Here is a 19651-nt window from a genome sequence, read left to right as displayed (position 1 = left end):
AATGATGTCTTTTCGTGTAAACTCAAAGCTGGGGAATGCTGGAATTCATTGAATTTTTTTTTCATTGCTGCCTTGCCTTTCCTCGACTAAGACCTTTATTAGTTTTTTAACACTGGGCCTGTGTGTTATCTGTCTGCTCTCTCTTTACAGTACACAGGCGCTTTAACATATGACGGAGTGAAAGTCATGTCCACGGCCTTTCAGAATTTAAGGAGACAGAGGATAGACATCTCTCGCAGGGGCAACGCTGGAGAGTGTCTTGCCAACCCACCAGCTCCCTGGGGACAGGGCATAGACATCCAGAGAGCCTTGCAGCAGGTCTGTGCGCGTACAAAGATACACACCATTGCGTGCACAAACATGCAAATACATAGACACACACACACACTCACGCAAGTTCTTGAATGACACATTGGCTAACAGCTCCTGAGTTGGGGCTGGCTGAACAAATTAGGTCTCATTCTGTCGTGTAAAGTTCACATTAAGTCGTAGGAGAGCTCTCCAGTATCAAATGTGACATCATGGCTCGTAAACAAAACCTGCAGGCAATAACGCTCAGCAGTGATCATCATGGAATATGACATCAACAATTGAGTTTAGAAATGTAATATTTGGCGATAGAAAGAGAAATGTTGTACTGGCCTTGAGACTTCACAGTGTCTCATGGAGACACAAACACACTCATGCATGTAAGACCAATTATATTGAGGAACAAGGTCAATTATTTTATTATATTTAAAATTATATTCTAAAAAATGTGACTTTGCAGAAATACAACTGCCAATTGAAAACACAATTAAAAGTCACACGTCATTTTTGTACCCTGAAACGGCATTTTCAGTGTGTAGGTATAATAAATGCACTGTTTGTGAAGGCATATCTGTAATTGTGTGTGTGTGTGTGTGTGTGTGTGTGTGTGTGTGTGTGTGTGTCTGTGCAGAGCTTGAGGCTCTGTCTGCAGAGTGGCTGTGCAGAGGCCTGCTCAGTGTCAATCTAGCCATCTGCCTGCGGATGGACTGGAGATTTGAGCTGTGTTTGCTCAATTAACTCCATCACACAGCCAAGACAAACACATTTCACTGTACACATGCACGCACACCGCCTGTCATTCACTTCCATGGGGACCAGGCGCTGTGGACTTTCACAAATGAATACTTATACGAACACGTGTGAGCTATGCTTAACATGCATCGCGTGTAAGCGTATTATGCAAATCCTCGCTGCCAACACAGACATGAAGAAAATGGACTGTAGGAGTATCATGCTTCATGGCAGCCATTATTTACCCATCCGTCAGAGCCTGTGAATTACTTATTCAATATCTGTGACTCCATTACAGGTCCGCATAGATGGATTGACTGGTCACATTCAGTTCAATGAGAAAGGCCGCAGAACCAACTACACTGTTAGCGTCATGGAGCTGGCCCCCTCTGGACCAAAGAAGGTAAGGCTGTTGCCTGAGGCGCCAACTTAATATATTTATTCTTGCTCAAGGACTCTGTTTAAAAACTGTGCCTGCTCATTTTACACAGTATTCAATAAATCCAGAAAGGTCTGAGCTCGTATTTGTCGAACTAATGAGAGTTACACATGAGAATGCTCTGAGGAGACTCCTTGAAAGTAAAGAAGTTCTTCTCGACAGAAAAAATCAGACACATTTATCAAGTAACTTACCTCTATTTACACTGAAGATAAGGAGTAACATCTTAGAGTGATCAGATTATTAATCACAGGTATGTTTTGAGTAGGATGATAGCTAGTGTGTGTGTGTGTGTGTGCGTATGTGTATGCTTATGTATCTCTGTGTGGGAGGACTGGGTTTTCTCTTTTCTTTTTTGTTTTCTGTTTTGGTTCTTTGTTGTTTTTAACCTCTGTGAGGCACTTTGTATTACTGTCGTATGAAAAGTGCCATATAAATAAAGTTAATTTGATTTGATTTGATTTAGGAAAAGTCAGAGACAAGGATTTATCCTACATCCTTTAAAAAATCCTGAATATCTCCATTGCCAATTTACATGTGAAATCAGCAACAATGTAATATTTTTATTGTAAATTGTATCACTATATAAGTAGGAATGACATAAATGGGAATTGTCTGAAAGGAAAACAAAAAGAAAACCAATACTGCTGCAGATGGACAACGTATATCAGAGAAATTTAATAATTTGAACAATTTGTTACCACATTAAGGAGTGTAAAAAGTGAAGATGCACATAAAGTGACAACATCAGCTTTATTTGTGTTGTTAGCACCCCTATGAAACATCAACATCCTATCAAATATTAAAATCAAATGTCCTCGATAGAGCCATTTCTAGCATGTCCTAGTTTCCTATTATTTTTTGAGTCACTTTAATGTGCCACCTGACCTGGCATCTGGGGAACCTTTAATTAAACGCAGGTGTGCTGAAGTGAGTGTGAAGCGTGGGAGACACCACGGGGTTACACTCTTTAACCGCTGCCTGTTTGGTTAATCTTAGTATTTCATTGTTTGATGAAGTCATTTAATACCCCATTGATTTCAACTCTGCATTTGTACTTTGTTTATTTGGGGAATGCTTGTTTGGGGATTTTTGTATTCATTGTTTTAAACACGACAGTCAAGACAGTTCGTTCATAGCGTCATCTTGCAACTCTCCATACACCCTGCAAACCAAATCTTATCAACTCTTAAACCAGCTGAAGCACCCTGGATCATCAAGCAGTGAGTAAGCTAAACCAAAGACTGACAGTGAGTTCATCATATCTCCCATTATGGCGTCTGTGGGCAGCTATTTTGGAACTCATTTGGAAGCCGCAGTAGTCCTATTTATAATTAAAACATGTCTCAGAAGGTGTGTGCTCACCCTTGTTTCAAATGTCATAAGAAATTAGATAAATAGCATTTATTCTCAGTGTGACTGAAAGTACTTTTTAAAGCTTTTTTTGACATATATTATCCTTGTCTTAGGTTGGCTACTGGAATGAGGATGAAAAGTACGTGACTACCGCCAGCTTGACGAGAAGCAGCAACGATACTTACGGCCTGCAGAACAGAACTTACATAGTCACCACTATCTTGGTAAGTGAAATAGTGAGGTTGAGGGACTTTCGGGGAGGAGGGGCCGGTGAGATGTGGTGAGATGGAGACAGAGAACGGGAGGTGTAACATTTTCCATTTTACCTTTATGATAGAGTTCCCAAAAGTTCAGGGCCCCAGAAAGAATTCAGCCGACATCTATGATTGTATCTCCTCCTCCTTTCCTTTCCTTACCAACTCTATTCTGCTAACTTCCCTCTGTCTGACTCGTGCATGCTCAGAATCACAATTGTTATCACTTAATTTGGCAAGTGCATTACAGAATTTTATCTTGGGGACACTGGCTTACTGACTTGCGGAGTTCCACTGCACATACTTACGATAGATTTAAGAGACAGCACAAGGACACAGCACACAAACAAAAGAAAAACTGGAAGTGACCCATAGTGCATTTATGTTTATTCCTGTACTTAGAACACTCATTTCTGAGGCTGTGCAGTGTCAGTGTCTCCTCCATTCCTCTCTGCTACCATGCCCTTTATTTGGCTCAACTTTCCCCATCAGGCCGTTCAACACGACTTGGTCAGGTTGTTCAGTGTCCTGGCCTACATTACTGAGATGGAGCTGTGAATGAGGTTGGATTTGAGAATATGGCAGCAAAGATTCAATCTGATTAGCTCTCATGGCGGCTAGGATATCATGACATTCTCTCAAAAGAAAGAAACATGACTGGCGGTGCCTGGCTCATATATAGTAGGCGATAATAAATATTGTAGTATATCTTCACAGGTACAGGATGTTCTCAGTGTCTGCATCTTGCTGAAAATTTAATATCAGAGAATATTCCATGTCTGTGGATGCCTGGAGCCCAGCGCTGGCTCTTCCTTTACTCCTGGTATTGTTTTTCAAGTGGAAATGTCTTTTATCTGCGAATCACCGCCACTATGTTATTTTGTGGGACTTGAGGCAAATATAGTTATCCAATGCACGACTGAAACACAAGCTGGTTTTTTAAAAATTCTGCAGCAGACTTAAGGTCCAGCAGGGCAATATGTGTGCAGCTGATCTCCACCACGAGGGTTAATGGGGTATTTCAACTACAGTATGTGCTTCCCTTAAGAGGAAATTCACCGCTCACCAGATAAAGGCTTGGTGGAGATGATGTCGCTGAGAGACAATGGAGAATAATGGAAAAAAACACTCCAATCTGAGCAATCTTTTTGTAGAGGCAAGCTTTCAGTCAGGGACCTTGTAGCATCAGCAGAAAACAGCTGAACACAACAATATATTGTGACACTACCGAAAACAATCGTCTGCTAACGCTGCATTCATGTCATATCTTACAGACCGTAAATACAAGCACCCTAGTGGGAAAAACGGTTCACATCAACGTCTTAGTTGATAATTAAGATATGAGAAATTCATGACGGCAACTGTATTTCCCACCTGGGGAAAAGAGGTGCTTAAGTGATAACAAATTGGTGCTAAAGTGACTGCAGTAGTGAGTAGTTCAATTTAAATACACCCCAGCAATTACTCTAATACAATCAATTCAGATCATTACAAAAGAGCGACATGGTACACACTGTTTATTTGTATCTTATTTAACTCAATGGGAAAGGGCAAGAGATATGTTACACAATGAAACTAGCTAGTTTAGGCTAATTTGACATTTATTTGGGGTGTATACAAGAATAGCAGTGTACAGTGTTCAGTTAGCTAAAAGTAATGGATAAATGGTTGAAAGAGATGGTCCAAAAAGCTAAAGGTTGCCCATCCAACTGTCTCAGATGGAGTTGCGTACAACATATACAGACTGAGCTCTATAATTAAAAAATATTGGCATATATTATCATCAGACCCAACGATATCCATGGATTTAAAAGAACCATCACCCATAGTTTACCGAAGAGGACATTATCTTAGAGACAGCCTGGTACATGCTAATGCAAAACTCGAGGAAAAAAGTAGTCTTTGTTAACACCTCTTCCACCTGGGTGTTACAGATGCAGAGGATGTGCTCAATATAACAATATGGCCAAAGGGAACTATTTCACTCATCCACACACTGGGAAAAGTATTTCATCAACGATGTCATTGCGTGTTCCACCATGCATGTAATTTATATGATTAAACCTCCTTGTGGGTTATGCTATGTTGGTGAAACATCACGTGGACTGAAGCAGAGAGTAAGTGAACACAAGAGCTCCATAAAGAGAAATTATAGAGATTACACAGTAGTAGTACATTTCAGTGACTTCAAACATGTTATCTCATCATTTAGGTTCCAGGGCACTGAAAAAGTTACTCTGCCAGAGAGAGATGGAGGAAATACTTAGCAGAAGAGAAGTATACTGGATATTTAATCTGCAAAGTCTATCTCCCAAGGGATTAAATGATGAGATACCATGGCAGGTCATGCTATAATGGATTTGGGGATCTCCAAAGACCAATTTATGATACAGGGTATGAGAGTATACAATGTTGAACATTTTGAGTGACTTATGAAAGCTGCAAGGCTGATGTGCTCTCTCAGAATATCAACATTTATTTGTAAATAATTGTGTGTAAATGTAAATATAAGTGCTAGATCGTAGGCAACTGGACTTGCTTTTGTTTCTTGAAGATGTTTCACCTCTCATCCATGAGGCTTCTTCAGTTGTCTTGGATGAGAGGTGAAACGTCTTCAAGAAACTCAAGTCAAGTCCAGTTGCCTACGATATAGCACTTTTGATTAGCATGACCTGGATGACTGAGAATCTTCACCGACAAATCTCGTAAATAGCTTTTGTTGTGTAAGGAGCTTGAGTTTTCGAGGTTTTTCCCTTGTTTTTCTTGCTCCCTTGTTCTTTTGTTTGTGGGATATGTGACATATGGTGCACAGGCTGTTGTCAGTTATTCAGAAACACACACCCACATCTGATTAACTCCCCCACACCTGTTCACACCTATGAAGTGGGTGGAGCAGTTACTATTTAAGCTCAGTGTTGGAAATAATGGTGCTGAACACTCTTGACGAAGGTCCAGCAGGACTGAAACGTTAGTGTTACTAATGAATTGCGAAGCTGAGCAACAGCAGTGTGCAGGGTTTTCTTCAAGTGAAATAGATAGCTGAAAGTAATTGATAAATATAAATAATAAATAACATTCAGTTTGAAATTTAGTCAATTGAGCACATTTTTAAAAAATGACAGGTGATGCTGATGAAGGGGTATTTCAGTTTTTCTGACAGGACTCTGGTGATACATGAGACAAAAAAGGAGCTGATGCAGAGCACTGGGCATGCTACAGTACATGAATCCTAACATGTAGTCGACTGGCATCTAATTAAAAAAACGTGAAAATCCTCATTTAAACCCGACGGTTGCAGTCTCCCAAGAGAACGGACCTAAAATAAGTCTCTCTGACATAATCTCCTATCAGTGTCCCCTTTTCTTGGAAGATAAATTGGTTTTCTGTCTTGGAACCTAAGAGAAGAGATAAGGTGTGAACAGTTATTGGGCTGCGGGGTAGCAGTGGAGTTTTACACCGTATAACTTTTGTGGTCGCTGATTCGTTGCCTGGGGGAGTGTGTTGTTTTGCCAATGTGAAGGTTTCACTTTGTGCTTTCCCACAATCCCTACCGTCCCAGCCGCTGCTTTCAGACCAGGCCGGGGTTAACGGGAGATTCGGAGGAGTGAAGCAGAGCATGTTTAATGGGAAATTGGCGCTTGGTGTCTTCACGATCGAGGCTTTACACTTAAACCAGGCCACGGCTGGAATTTTAAGATTTATTGTAAGCATGCTAGATGTTGGTTATTATTGGTATACACCTTGTGTGTAGCCATGAAAATATAAATAGTTACTTTATTAGGCTTTCAGCAAGAAATGGCAGCATTAAATGGCAAATTATATAATTTGGTCTGTTTAAATTGCTCTCAAAGGAATAAAAGAGGCTGATTTGTGCAATATGGTCAAACTAATCAAACACACTCATTCCCATGCATTTTGTATACGTCTGTATGTGTGCGCATAATGTTTGTTTGAAATGTGTTCTTGCGTGTCTCTGTATTACATTCAACATGCTTGACTGACAGCGGATCTCAGCGGAACTGTTCGAGGGCAATGAGACTGAGTCCTGCAGGACCCTCTGTATGCCATGACATGCCTCAGTGTGCACGCGTGTGTCTGTGTGTGTGAGGGCACACGTGCATACTCATGTGTGTGTATCTGTCTGCGACTGCGAGTGCAAGTGTATACCCTGTCAAAGCGCAGCACGCCAGACCTTTCTCACCACTGTCTCCCTGGGGTGCCGTTTCCCTACCAGTGGGCCTCGGGTTTCCATGTGTAACAATGATTACCTTCACCTCAACCATAGAGAGCAGGAGAACCCACATAACTGTAACACACACAGGAACACCCCCCCCCCCCAAGACACACACACACACACACACACTGGACCCTGATGAAATATGATGGCAGGATTTGCTCCGCTCAGCACAGCCTTAGCTAAAAGCAGGCACACATAACAACTTGTGGGAATTGAGGTCCTCCAAGTGCTGGTGGACAGTGCAGACGGAGTTGACTGGAAGTCTATATGAAATACATTTTTCTTAAGGTAAAGCGGGGCCCCAGGTGTCATGTCAGCTGTAATTTCTCAGGACACCCAATCAGTGTGAGATGTACAAATGCGGGTGCAATATAACAAGAATAACAGCCTGGCCCTGGAGCAGAGGTCAGCGATATACATGGCTCAAACGTAGACACACATGCACACACATAGGGACTCCTTCTTCTCAGATATAGTGTGTTCTCAGCTTTAATAACCCTGTCCAATTCCTCCGCTTCCTCACAACCTGCTCCGAGTTATCAGCGCACCTTTCAATGTGGCAAACGCTGTCGTAATGATGATACTTATGCACCTTTTGTGTTTGAATTACACACCATACCTCCAAGGAACAAAGCCAAAATAATATCTTGTAATTTCATGTAATTATCTTTTCTTTCAAACCTTTCAGAGTAACAATTATATTTTTGGCCCATTAAGATTTTTTTTTTCTAAAGCCTCAGCTATGGAACAAGAGGTAAAAAAAGATAAGTGATGAATGGTACTGAAGCATAAAATGCACCCATAGTCCCTTCCCAAATTTTTGAATAGTAATATAAAACTTAACTACATGCTAAAGCTTTATTATCACCCATAATGCTGTCTCTGACTAGATAAGCTTAACAAACTGCCCAGCCGTAAAGTAATGTTACTTACAGTCACAACAGCTTGTGACAAGAAATGATGCATATCTGCACATTTTGTTTTCACATCAGCAAATTCGTGATTATTTCAGAAACTGTTCTGTAATTTCCTGTATGTTATTTTTGACACTGGGGTGTAATTGCATTAAAATTGCCCTACGTCCGACAGGAGTCTCCATATGTGATGCTGAAGAAGAACCACGAGCAGCTTGTGGGAAATGACAAGTACGAGGGCTACATTGTGGAGCTGGCTGCAGAGATAGCCAAACATGTGGGCTACCAGTACAAACTGAAGATTGTTTCAGATGGCAAATATGGAGCCAGGGATCCGGAAACCAAGATGTGGAATGGCATGGTGGGAGAACTGGTGTATGGGGTGAGTGGACGGGATTATTCCCCATTTAAAACTGGATAACAGACATAAACTACTAAAAGACTAATGTGAATGCTGTCTAGCCTTAACATGCTGATGTGAACATTGTCAAAACCATTAAATTAAAGAGACTAAGACTTTTATTTTAATAGTAATTAAAGACAGAAAACTTCCTAGATTTACTAACCCCTTACTATAAATATTGTCAGTCTGACAGTGTCCAATGTCATTGGATCAGAGCACTGTTAATCTGCATGCTGCAGCATTTGTAAAAATATAACAAGTTAAATGAATAATTTATGTGATGTTTTTGTATTTAATAGAACAAACCTCTGTTGTCCTACCCATGCAAAACAGTCCTTCAATACAAAATGATTTTCAGGCCCTTGTGCCGTGCCTCTTTTCATGAAGTACCTCCTGTCTTGAGGCACAAGGCGCTGCACAAGAGCCTGAAATCGTGCCTAATGTTTTTTAAAGCCATTTTTCAATGCTATATTTATTTCAGATAGAATTTTCTGATTTCCCAGGGGCTCCCCCCGACTAGTTCTTGGTCCCCCTCCTGCCACCTAATTTGAAAAATCCTGAAATCAACTCTGCTACTTAGATTCTTTGCTTTAAGTGATTTGGTGAAGACAGTCTTGTGCTTTCCCCATTAAGACACGCATATTTTAGAACATAAAAAAACGATGTGTACGTCATTTTACATGGCTGCTTGCCTCTGTCCCTCCCTAGAAAGCAGATGTGGCTGTGGCTCCTCTGACCATCACCCTGGTCCGTGAAGAAGTGATCGACTTCTCCAAGCCCTTCATGTCCCTGGGTATCTCCATTATGATCAAGAAACCCACCAAATCCAAACCTGGCGTGTTTTCGTTCCTGGACCCGCTGGCTTATGAGATCTGGATGTGCATTGTGTTTGCCTACATCGGCGTCAGCGTCGTTCTGTTCCTTGTCAGTCGATTCAGCCCGTATGAGTGGCACGCTGAGGACTACGAGGAGGGCGCTGAGCCGCAGACTCCCGACGCAGCATCAGCATCCAACGGGGTGCAGCAGGGCCAGACACCAACACAACAGAACACCAACCAGCAGAGTCCCGAGCAGACCAATGAGTTCGGCATCTTCAACTCCCTTTGGTTCTCACTTGGGGCCTTCATGCAACAGGGCTGCGATATCTCACCTCGGTAAGAAACTCAGGCAGCATATTTTGATGTATTGCATCCACAGTGCTTTGAGTCTCTGCTTTTGTTTGTTGGTACACAAAGAGACATTAAGTGCCACCTACGTACAATATATTTCTGTCTGCCACACCGACGCTTCAACATTGTGTGTTGCTTTTTTGTTCAACTCAGTTGGGCTTTGTTTATTGAGATTTTGTTCTTTGCTAGTCACTTGTCATACAGAGCGACGATAAAAGTTTGATGAAGAGCAGCAGAGGGAGTTTATGATGTGGTCATGTTGCAGAGTGTTGTATTTTCATCCTCCTGTTTCCAGATACTTCCTGTGGTGATATAAACATGCCATGAACTTCTAGTACTATAAAAACTTGTTGTTGGTAGCTCTCTCCAGTGTTTTCCAATTTTCAAAACTATCTATCAGTGCGCCGGTCTGTGTATCGATCAGTCAGTCTGTGGGTGAAGGTAAATATCAGAGCCTTTGGAGATTGTTCTGAAGGATCCTGGCGTGAGTATTGAGTGGTATGTGTCAGCTTCCCCTCGAGTGCTCTCATGAGCTGTGGTATGAAACCATTCTCAAAAGGTCACCAATTAAAAATCTCATTAAGTGTTTGAAATTAGAGACACTGAGGTCGACTTTCTGAGCTTTCCAGAGGGAGTAGCAGGAGGAGATGAGAGGATAATGTCAGTGTTATCACTGTTAGTTCTAAACCAGCAGAGACATGCTGGGTCATGGATAGACACAGAGCGTCTTGTCTCTTTAAACATTAAGCCACATACATTATGTATACGTGCAGTGTGGTGGTGAAAGTATGCATAATACATCTACTAACTATACTGTGAGGATGGAGCGGCTGATACTGTTGCTTCGAAGAATAGCTGTTAGTGGGCTCAGATGATCAAATATCTAAGATTCCTGCCTCCACTCCAATACAGTGGAGATGAATGAATTTTTTAGTTTGTGATGGACCTTTTATGCTCATTTTCAGGTTCATACTTGCATTCTGGGTTTCTACTAGAACGTGTTTACATGCTTTAATGTTCAAAGAACACTTTATGTTCCTTCACTGTCTGTGCTGGAACACTTGTATTCACTCTATGTCTGAAACGCTCCGTTCAAGTGCCTGTCTCTATAAACCCCCCTTCCAAACAAAGCTCGGTCTGCGCTGTTTGGTCAGTGTCTCCAGTTCTTCTGTACCTTGGTGTCTCTGTGCTGTCATTGCAGCCGAGGGACTGTAATGGGAAGTAGCAACACTTTCTACTATGAAAAATCACCCACAAAAGCTTCTAAGCCAAAATCTTTACAACTGGAGATGTTCCAGAAGGAATATACTCTGAAATACGCACGCAGCTCAACGTATCTCCATACAATGGTTGAAAATGCCCTCACAACGATATGTATGATATCTAACTGAGTTAGCGCCCCATAAATGATGTTACGTACTTAACATAAATTTATGTAGGTTAGGTTTGGGCAAGGAAAGGAAAAGAAACATGGTGACAACACTTTAATGACTCAAAGTTCACCTGGTTCATTTCACACGGTATCCAACATCAGTTTCCTGGGGGAAAGTCGTGTTTTGTGACCCATCCACCATCTCAACCCTGCCTCTTTACGTGGACTACTTCCTTGCTTACTCCTGTCAGCACGTTGGTCACGTGATCGCAGCCTTCTGAAATACATGGGTTATACACAAATTACTGGCTCGTGATTACGTGGGATATATACGAATTTTTACTTTTCGTAGGTATAGGAACAGCCTGTATACCTACAGTATATGTAGCAGTGTACGTAACGTAAACACTTGCAGTAGTGTGCCTGAAGTAGGTGACCATATAAAGAAACTGGTCATGTGTTGCATGTCTTTTAAGCCCAGTTTAGACCAAAGATTTGCGATGAGACAAGTTGAAACTTGCAGCTAATTGCAATGTGCCATTCAGCAACATTCTAAAAACCTGCCAGTTCACACCAATGCAAATAGAGGAGATGGTGTATCATCTCTGTGCAACAACTCTCTGTACTTGGATTCTGATTTCCAGCTTTTCAGGCTCATTTTGTGGTTGAATATGATTTGTAGCATCTTAAAATATAAATGAGGATAGTGATAGTGAGATACTGGCAGCAGCTGCATTTGTAGTAGTGATGAAACAGCAAAAACATGAATAAAACAAGCATTGGATCGACTGTATTCATAATAAATACACCACAATAATATAAGTAAGCAGCTCCAATTAATCAGTCAATGAGAATGTGTGTGTGTGGTGGGGGCGGCATAAGCACATACAGCGAGCAGCAGCAGTGACCCACCATCCCACACCGGCACAGGTGAAGATGGAAAGAGAGGGCTCAGTGGGGATGGAGCACCTACTGTAGCAAGCAAACATTCCGTCATTTTGACTTGACCAGTGGACCTCACTACAAGCTGATTGGATGTTGAAACAGGTGACAAGCTTTGCGCTCTGAAACCAGATGGCAGTGATTTGAGCCACTGAGTTGCAGGTGACGCCATCAGGCTGCTTGAGTGGAGCTGAGACCGGCCAGTTCACTCTTGAAACTTTTCTCTGCAATGGTTTAAAATGATTTTGTCTCGTTGGGAATCTTTGGCCTGAACTGGGCTTTAAGTAGAAAAAACGTTGGCAACGGATGATTCAGAATAGTCTGAAGCTTGACCATCAGCCAGAACATTGGATATTGTAACAATATCCAACAGTGGAAAAGCAGTTTCAGTGAAAGCTGTTCACAGTCACATCTGACACAAGTCCAGAGTGTTCAGGACATTGTGTAACGTGACTGTTGAACTCTCTTTTATAACTTTTCAATGCTGTGAGCACCATACACACATTTTATTCACCTGTATTGTATCTGGGATAATGGATAAGCCTGAGAAAATAAAACCAAATCTATCTGCACGGCTGGATACCACCAGAGGAAGGTTAGAAAGCATGTTCTCTTGTATTTTGGGTGATCTGACCTCTGCATCATCTAAGCTGATCAGTGACCGACAACAGGAGACGTGTTGTGTTTGCAAGGCTCCCCGGTCTGACTGCAGGCAGCAGTGCTCAGTCAACCTTCTCTGATTGAGCAGCTGAAGGTTAAAGAAATTTCAGCAATTTGTAGCAGTCCATTTTTTTTTTTATCTTGGCTACCATCTTGTGACATTTTTAAAATGTATTTTCACTCTGCGCTTACCTTACACAAATATCAAAAGGGAGGAAATCTCAGCACCTACAGGCCTGCATGCTGTAGATGCTCAGCAGTACATGATGTAGGTACTGGATCCCCTCTCCCACGGGCCTTCACCTGACATTTACCATTTTCTGCCTGGAGACTCCGCTGTGCTTCTTGCAGGATGAAGCCTATTGTCCAAGCGCTCTTCTCTTACAGCCAGAAAATGCATCTTCAATAACTATTGATTTCCTCGTACGCCTCGCAGAGAGAGAGAGAATGTCACCATGCATCCGCAAATTGTCCGTTCCCTGTGGTCTTTCTTTGTATGCACACACACACTTCTGTGTGAGTGTGTGTGTGTACATTTATGTGTATGTCTCTGTATGCGTGCTTGACCCGACATGGGTTCATGCATATTTGCACAGATTTGCATTTGTTTTGCCTGGGGAGGGGGAGCAGTCTCTGCTGATGCAAGACGTTTCACTGACTGTTTAAGAGGAAAAAGCAGATTGTTTCTTTACTTGCGGCTGTTCTGCTGATGCCACCTTTGACTGCAAATTAACCAGACGTAAGACATGTTGCATTTCATCTCCTGACTGTTGGCCTAAAGTCACATTTCCCTTCTGACATAGATAAAAAAGATGTGAAATGGCAGCACGTAACGGGAACATTTTGGTACTTTTGTATGTTCTTATTTAAATAGAACAGAAGATTTCCTCAGTGTAACCCGTGAGGCTTTAAGGGCTCCTACCCTCCAAGGATTTGACTCAAATGTCTTCCGTTTCTTACAGTGTCCTTTCAAGGTGACTCTCATTGTCCCTTTTTGTGTCTTTGGTGACACAGAAACTGTTTGGGAGTCAGTATGGCAGCATTATGAAAAAAAAAAGAAACAAAAACACCACAAGTCGGTTAGCGTGTGAGCAGCCCACAGTGTAACGATTCGGATGGTGGAGTCTGCTTGGTGTCTTGAAAACCAACACAGTGAATGTTTCACCCCACTGAATACTGCCCTGAAGGAAACATCTTCCCCTTGAATATTTGGGTGACCTAGTTGCTCTAGTTAGCACAGCCCGTATTCACACACGGAGGTGCATGTTGATGTATCTCCTAAAGCGTTAGAAGGAGCGCCTGCTAGATTTAAAAGGGACACGTGTTTTGTCAGATGAAAGCAGTAGTATTCGTAACCTCACATGTTCTGTTGTTGGGATTTCATATGAACACGGTGTACCGTTGCCTTCGGGCTATTGGGATTTGAGAGAATGAGTTTTTTTATCCAGAGAGACTTTTGTGAGAACACTTGTTCTTTTTCGAATGTGAGCCTGTACTTCGTTCTTTAGATGTTTTTTGTTGGTAACTCATGCACAACCTGTGTTTATACACTTTATTTTAATCCATTTCCAGGTATGTGATTAGACTTATATCATCATAGTAGCAGGTGTGGTGGGTGTGTTTTTGTAAAGCCTAGTTTAATGTGAAACTGAAATTTTTGGTAATTACCCTTTTCTATGTCTTCTGATTACTGAATTCGTATTGTACTGATTTATTTTATGGCATCAGTAGTTGGGTGGGGGGAATTCTGCATTGTATACCTTTAAATATCACACAACAATTATACTATTGCAGAAACTAATATATTATTATATTATTTGAACACAAATAATTATGACAAATCATGTAGGCTGTACTTTATCGTCACCTGGTCGAGTACTTCGATCGTATCTTTTGTATGTAAAATCTCAATCTGAAAAGTAACAGCTTTCAAATAAATGTTGAGTAAAATGTACTAGGGCTGTCCCAAACAATTGTTTTTCTAACGATTAATCTAGCAATTATTTTTTTTGCTTAATCAACTAATCTAACGATTAATTTTTCGATTAGTTTAATGATTATTTTTTCGGTTATCGTTTATTTTTCCATCATTTGATTAATGAGGCAATTTAAACAATATGGACATCAAAACATTTATTATTAACATTAACATCAGTGTTTTGCCCACCATTATATTAGCCCCACCCCCCCTTGAAGGTCAAGCTAATTTTATTTTCTATATAGCACCAGATCACAACAGAAGTAATTTAAGGTTACCTTTCCTATAGAACATTTACTTTTATTAAACAAAGTAAATAGCCTTATGTTATTTATCTTATGCCATTTCTGTCTATACATGGTCGCACGTTTACAATTCTCCTCTGCTCTCTGTAACGCGCATGGCAGAGTTCGGCCCCGACGCACGCATAATTCGCATCAACGTATTTACGTAGTCGATGACACCGTAGACAACGTCGACTCGTCACCCCAGCCCTAGAATGTACAGTATTTCCCCCTGGAATATCAAGGTACCTTAAAATTAAGTATAAATTCAGTATTTGGGTAAATGGTACTTATGTGGAACCCTAATGCTAATTGTCCAAATTTACAAGACAGAATAGACAGTTAGCCGGCTAGCTAGGTAGCATCTGCAATTTTTGTCAAACTAAACAGTATGTTAGGTCAGTTTCTGTGTCTGTGTGCTGTGCTTATTTACTACAGCAGCTAATAAGTTGGTAGAATGAATTTGACATTGCTGTTGTTCCAGCCAACAGGGGCTAACTAGCTGAGTTTGGTGCCAGTTGTTGTTAGCTTGAAACTTTGAAATAAAATGTGACATGAAATACAAATGTCACTGGGGAAATTGCCACAGTTAAAAAATCTTTTGAAAAAAGGCATTATGAAATAAAAAATTCTGAATGGAATAAACTGAACTAAAGACTTTTAAGTTTTAATCATTTCTGACATTACTTCACAAACAAGTGGTTGGTTCAGTCATGTGTTTACTTATTTTATATCTAATTATTTTTTTTATATAATATTGAACACATTTTAGCTCAATACTTTGAACCTCTGGTAGCTTATTATTCTCGTTATAAAATCTTAAAGCAAAAGAAAACCGTGTAAAAGACATTCTGTCTCTGAATTAGCTGACATTTCTGAGCAGGTGGTTGTAAACCTCTCGTCACTGTGTCTTTGTCACTAATAGGTGAGAACAAAATGTTCTAGAGGTGCATTCAGCTCCGAGGTAGGCAGCTCAAAGCACCTCACTCTTTATGCTTCTCCATTTAATCAGAGACAAAAGGCCAAGGAACAACACTGACGATCCACTCTGTCCTGGATTAATTTCTCCGTCTGCCTGTATCTGTGTGTGCGTGTGTGTGCGTGTGTGTGTATGTGTGTGTACTGTATAGACTGATTCTATTAAAAGCAAGCACTTATTGCCATTTTCTATGTCTGCTATCCAACAGTATCGCTTATATTTGTCCAGTCTAAAGTTATGGCATGTGCTTATTCAGTGGCTGTCATACATGCTTGTAGGAGTGTATTCATACACTGATGTCCATGCATTAATGTGTACAGTAAGTGTGTATGCGTATAAGCCTCCCCTGCTCCCCCTGCTATTTATTCTCTGTGAGTCCTTGTTTACCGTGCTCTTTCTAAATGTCAGCACTGTCAGTCAGGCCCTCCCATAAGCCCCAATCCGTGCTGTTGGGCCCTCCCTGTGTTTATCTCTGACGACAGGTGGACTGTGAGAGTGATACCACACCATTCCGTCCATCCATCCATCCGTCCATCCATTTACTTCCTCTCCTCTCATCTTCTCTGCTGTCCACCATTTATAGATCCCTCCTCCAGTGGTGGTCTTTGCTAAAGAATCTGTCATGTGTGGCACATACCCTCCCATCTCATTGCTCAACTGCGGCACCTTGTTTCATCTGGCACATCTCCCACACTGGGAGATTTAAAAGTGTGATATTATCTTTTTCGCAGTAATAACAGTATGTGCTATTGTATAGCTTATGTACAGTAGTCATTTCATGTAACCTCTGAGATCAGAATCAGAAATGGTAATTCCATGGGGACAAAAGGTATAGTGTGCAGCAAAGATGCTCTATAACAAAAGGTGACGCATTATAAGCTGCACCAATTGTATGAAATGCTATACACTTCATGTCACCTAGGTGGGCGCAGTCACCTCTACCCCCGACCTGCACCTCATTCATGTGAATGAATGAAAGCAGATTCAACACAATACAAGACACTGGATACAGGACAAATGTAGAACTTGTCTCCGTAGTTTGCTGCTCGTTTTTATCTGCTAGCCCAGTATCTGATACCAGCCCATTACAACGTGATATCAGCTGTAGCCAGAGCTCGTGAGAGTGTGCGTCTGAGACAGAGACAGGTCTTGAACAAAGTTAATTTTCTCCTGATTTTTAGGAGAAATACCCTTTTAGTGTCAGAATGTTCGGAAGATAAGCGGCTTCTGAAAAATGTATCCAAAAGTTTCCTCAGAGACTTTGGGCTAAAATAATCTGTCATATTCTGTGCTCATGTTCACTTCTCCCATTGGATTGAATAGACTCAGGATGTGACGCTAGTCTCCTAAAGGGGCAGGGAAGTGGCAAAATCCACATGACACAGATACAGGAAATGACTCTAAAGTGTCTAAACCACCTCTGCTATGCAAGAATTTTCAGTCACTGTTTTTACACAGCCAACACATTCTCACTCCGACCTCGTCACATATTGATGTTTGGTCATGGACTTTCCACATCCACATTGGACGCGCAAGGTACCCTGGGTGTGTTGGTTGTAGACGTTCTGGGACACCCTGTCAAGTTCTGCCTGTTACTTGCATTGTCTTCTTTCAAAATACACTTCCGTTTTCACAGGAAATTTAACGTTTACATAGAGTCTCTTTCAAAATAAATGTACTATATCGGTACAACACCGCAAATGGACATTTTTTTTTGGCTTTAGAATCTTACAGGGCGCGAACAATGCTCTCTTGGGTGAAAGTCGGTGTTTGTTGGACCCATCCACCACCGCTCCCACCTGCCCCAGTCAGACTTTCACTGCCTTAATTTTCGTCCTTGTCCCACCATGTTTCCCCCTGACTATAACGCAGATCGTCCGCATATCATGCCGGCGTTAAAGAACACCTTTTTTTTTGTTGGTTTCTGACGCCGTAAGTCACTGCCCAAGCAACGAATTTCGACGACTTTGGAGTGAGACCGGGCTCACACAGCATTCAAACTTGGCCCCTCCTCCCTATGCTGCTTGTACGTACACTTCAAGCTGCTGTACTATTGTAGGAATGTAACAATTGTTGTTATGGAAAAGCCGATCCTGTAGCAAGCTAACTGAACTAACCACCAGCACTTACCTATCCAACAGCAAACAGGCCAACTCAGCGTTGCTGTTCATCCTCTTCATCATTGTTCGCCAGTGTAAGTGAAAGCCAACCCATGATACACTCTCATTTTGGAACGAGTTTTGCCCCATGACGTTTCACCTCGCTATATTAGCATTTTTTCAACACTGTGTCTGCAATTTTTGTAGCTTCCTCTTGGATGCATACTTCTTACGGTCTGGCACTTGATCCCTACCTTTGTATAAAGTCTGGAAGCCAACTGCACGCTGTTATTGGCTGGGGCCCATAAATGTCCCTACCACAGGAAATTAAGAATACACCGCCACATGATTCTAGTGGGTTATAAGTGATGATTGAGAGGGATTACTTTTGTATGAGGAAAGTATACCTCTAAGCATGTTCAGATACCCTAAAATTATTGGAGTTTGGGCTTTGATTTCATGAGCTTCTGCAATATCTAAAGAACAAGGTGTTTTAGTCCTGATTAATTCTCACACATTTGTTTTTTCTCCTTCCAAACTCTGAGGTAACCATTGCTGATAAAAGCACCATGCTGTTGGAACGCTTTTACTTTGAAGCAGCAGCCGTACAAAAGGTCCTGTTAACCCAGGTGTATTAAACATTGCAAGTGAGGAATTTACTTCCATACAGCACCAATGAATCATGGCACATATCTCCTGTGTGTTAGCTGAGGGTAAGACAGTATAAACGAACTGCAAAAGAAGCAGCATATACATTCAGCACGATCTGTATCGTACTCGACCTTGTGGGTTTAAACTTGGCTCCCACTTTCTGTGTGAAGCTTGCCGGGTGGGAGCTCTTGGCAGGAGCAGAACTTGAGTAAAAGGGCGTGGGTTCATGATGTTCCTCCAGTGAATGTGTTTTGAGATGTTTATGTCTGTGTCTGAAGTCTGCGTGTGTGTGTGTGTGTGTGTGTGTGTGTGCCCAGGTGTGTCTGTGTCTGATGGCCCTGTGGAGTTGTCTCCTCTCCACTGTGCCTGTGTTGCTCTCGTTACATGATTCTAGACTGAAATAAATCAGCTCTGTCACTCACATCCCGCCTGCCACAACAGCAATTTCTCAGTCGGGCAGTCAGAATCATTCAATAATGGATCGAGTACTTGGTGTATTATAGTAAACGGGGTGAGGTTTTTGTCATACAGTGATGCTTGTTGTTTATTTTTTGTCAATAATGGCTTGTAGTAATTCCATTCTGAACAGTTGCTGTTTTAAAGGAGCTCTGTGCAACATTCAGAGTATTAATATAGTGGCAAACAGTTATTTGCTATGTGAAGATATGGTGGAGTCATGGCGCCCTGAGCACAGAATGAAGTCACGCTCCCTCAGTGTGTGCTGTAATCTGAGCTGTTCGTTGCTGTGGTAGACGATACGGCCACACATGGATGTTAGTGCATGTGAGTCCTACTGAGTGTGTCCGACTGGCTAGCTAATTGCCACCGCTCTACATTCACACAGCAGTTACCACTGATAAGCACTGTTGCCGT

General features: G+C 41.6%; 1 protein-coding gene across 1 annotated transcript in view; it reads left to right on the top strand.

Moving 5' to 3' along the window:
- Positions 1-19651, top strand: part of gria1a (glutamate receptor, ionotropic, AMPA 1a) — a 95129-nt gene that overhangs the window by 40606 nt on the left and 34872 nt on the right. Inside the window, 5 exon segments of the mRNA XM_050042273.1 lie at positions 151-318; positions 1340-1444; positions 2950-3060; positions 8417-8623; positions 9353-9798. Coding sequence (XP_049898230.1) covers positions 151-318; positions 1340-1444; positions 2950-3060; positions 8417-8623; positions 9353-9798 — 1037 coding nt within the window.

This window comes from Epinephelus moara, chromosome 4, assembly GCF_006386435.1.
Source record: "Epinephelus moara isolate mb chromosome 4, YSFRI_EMoa_1.0, whole genome shotgun sequence".
Classification (NCBI taxonomy): Eukaryota; Metazoa; Chordata; class Actinopteri; order Perciformes; family Serranidae; genus Epinephelus; species Epinephelus moara.
The sequence above is the reverse complement of the archived record's forward strand: the minus strand, read 5'-3'. Positions and strand labels throughout refer to the sequence as shown.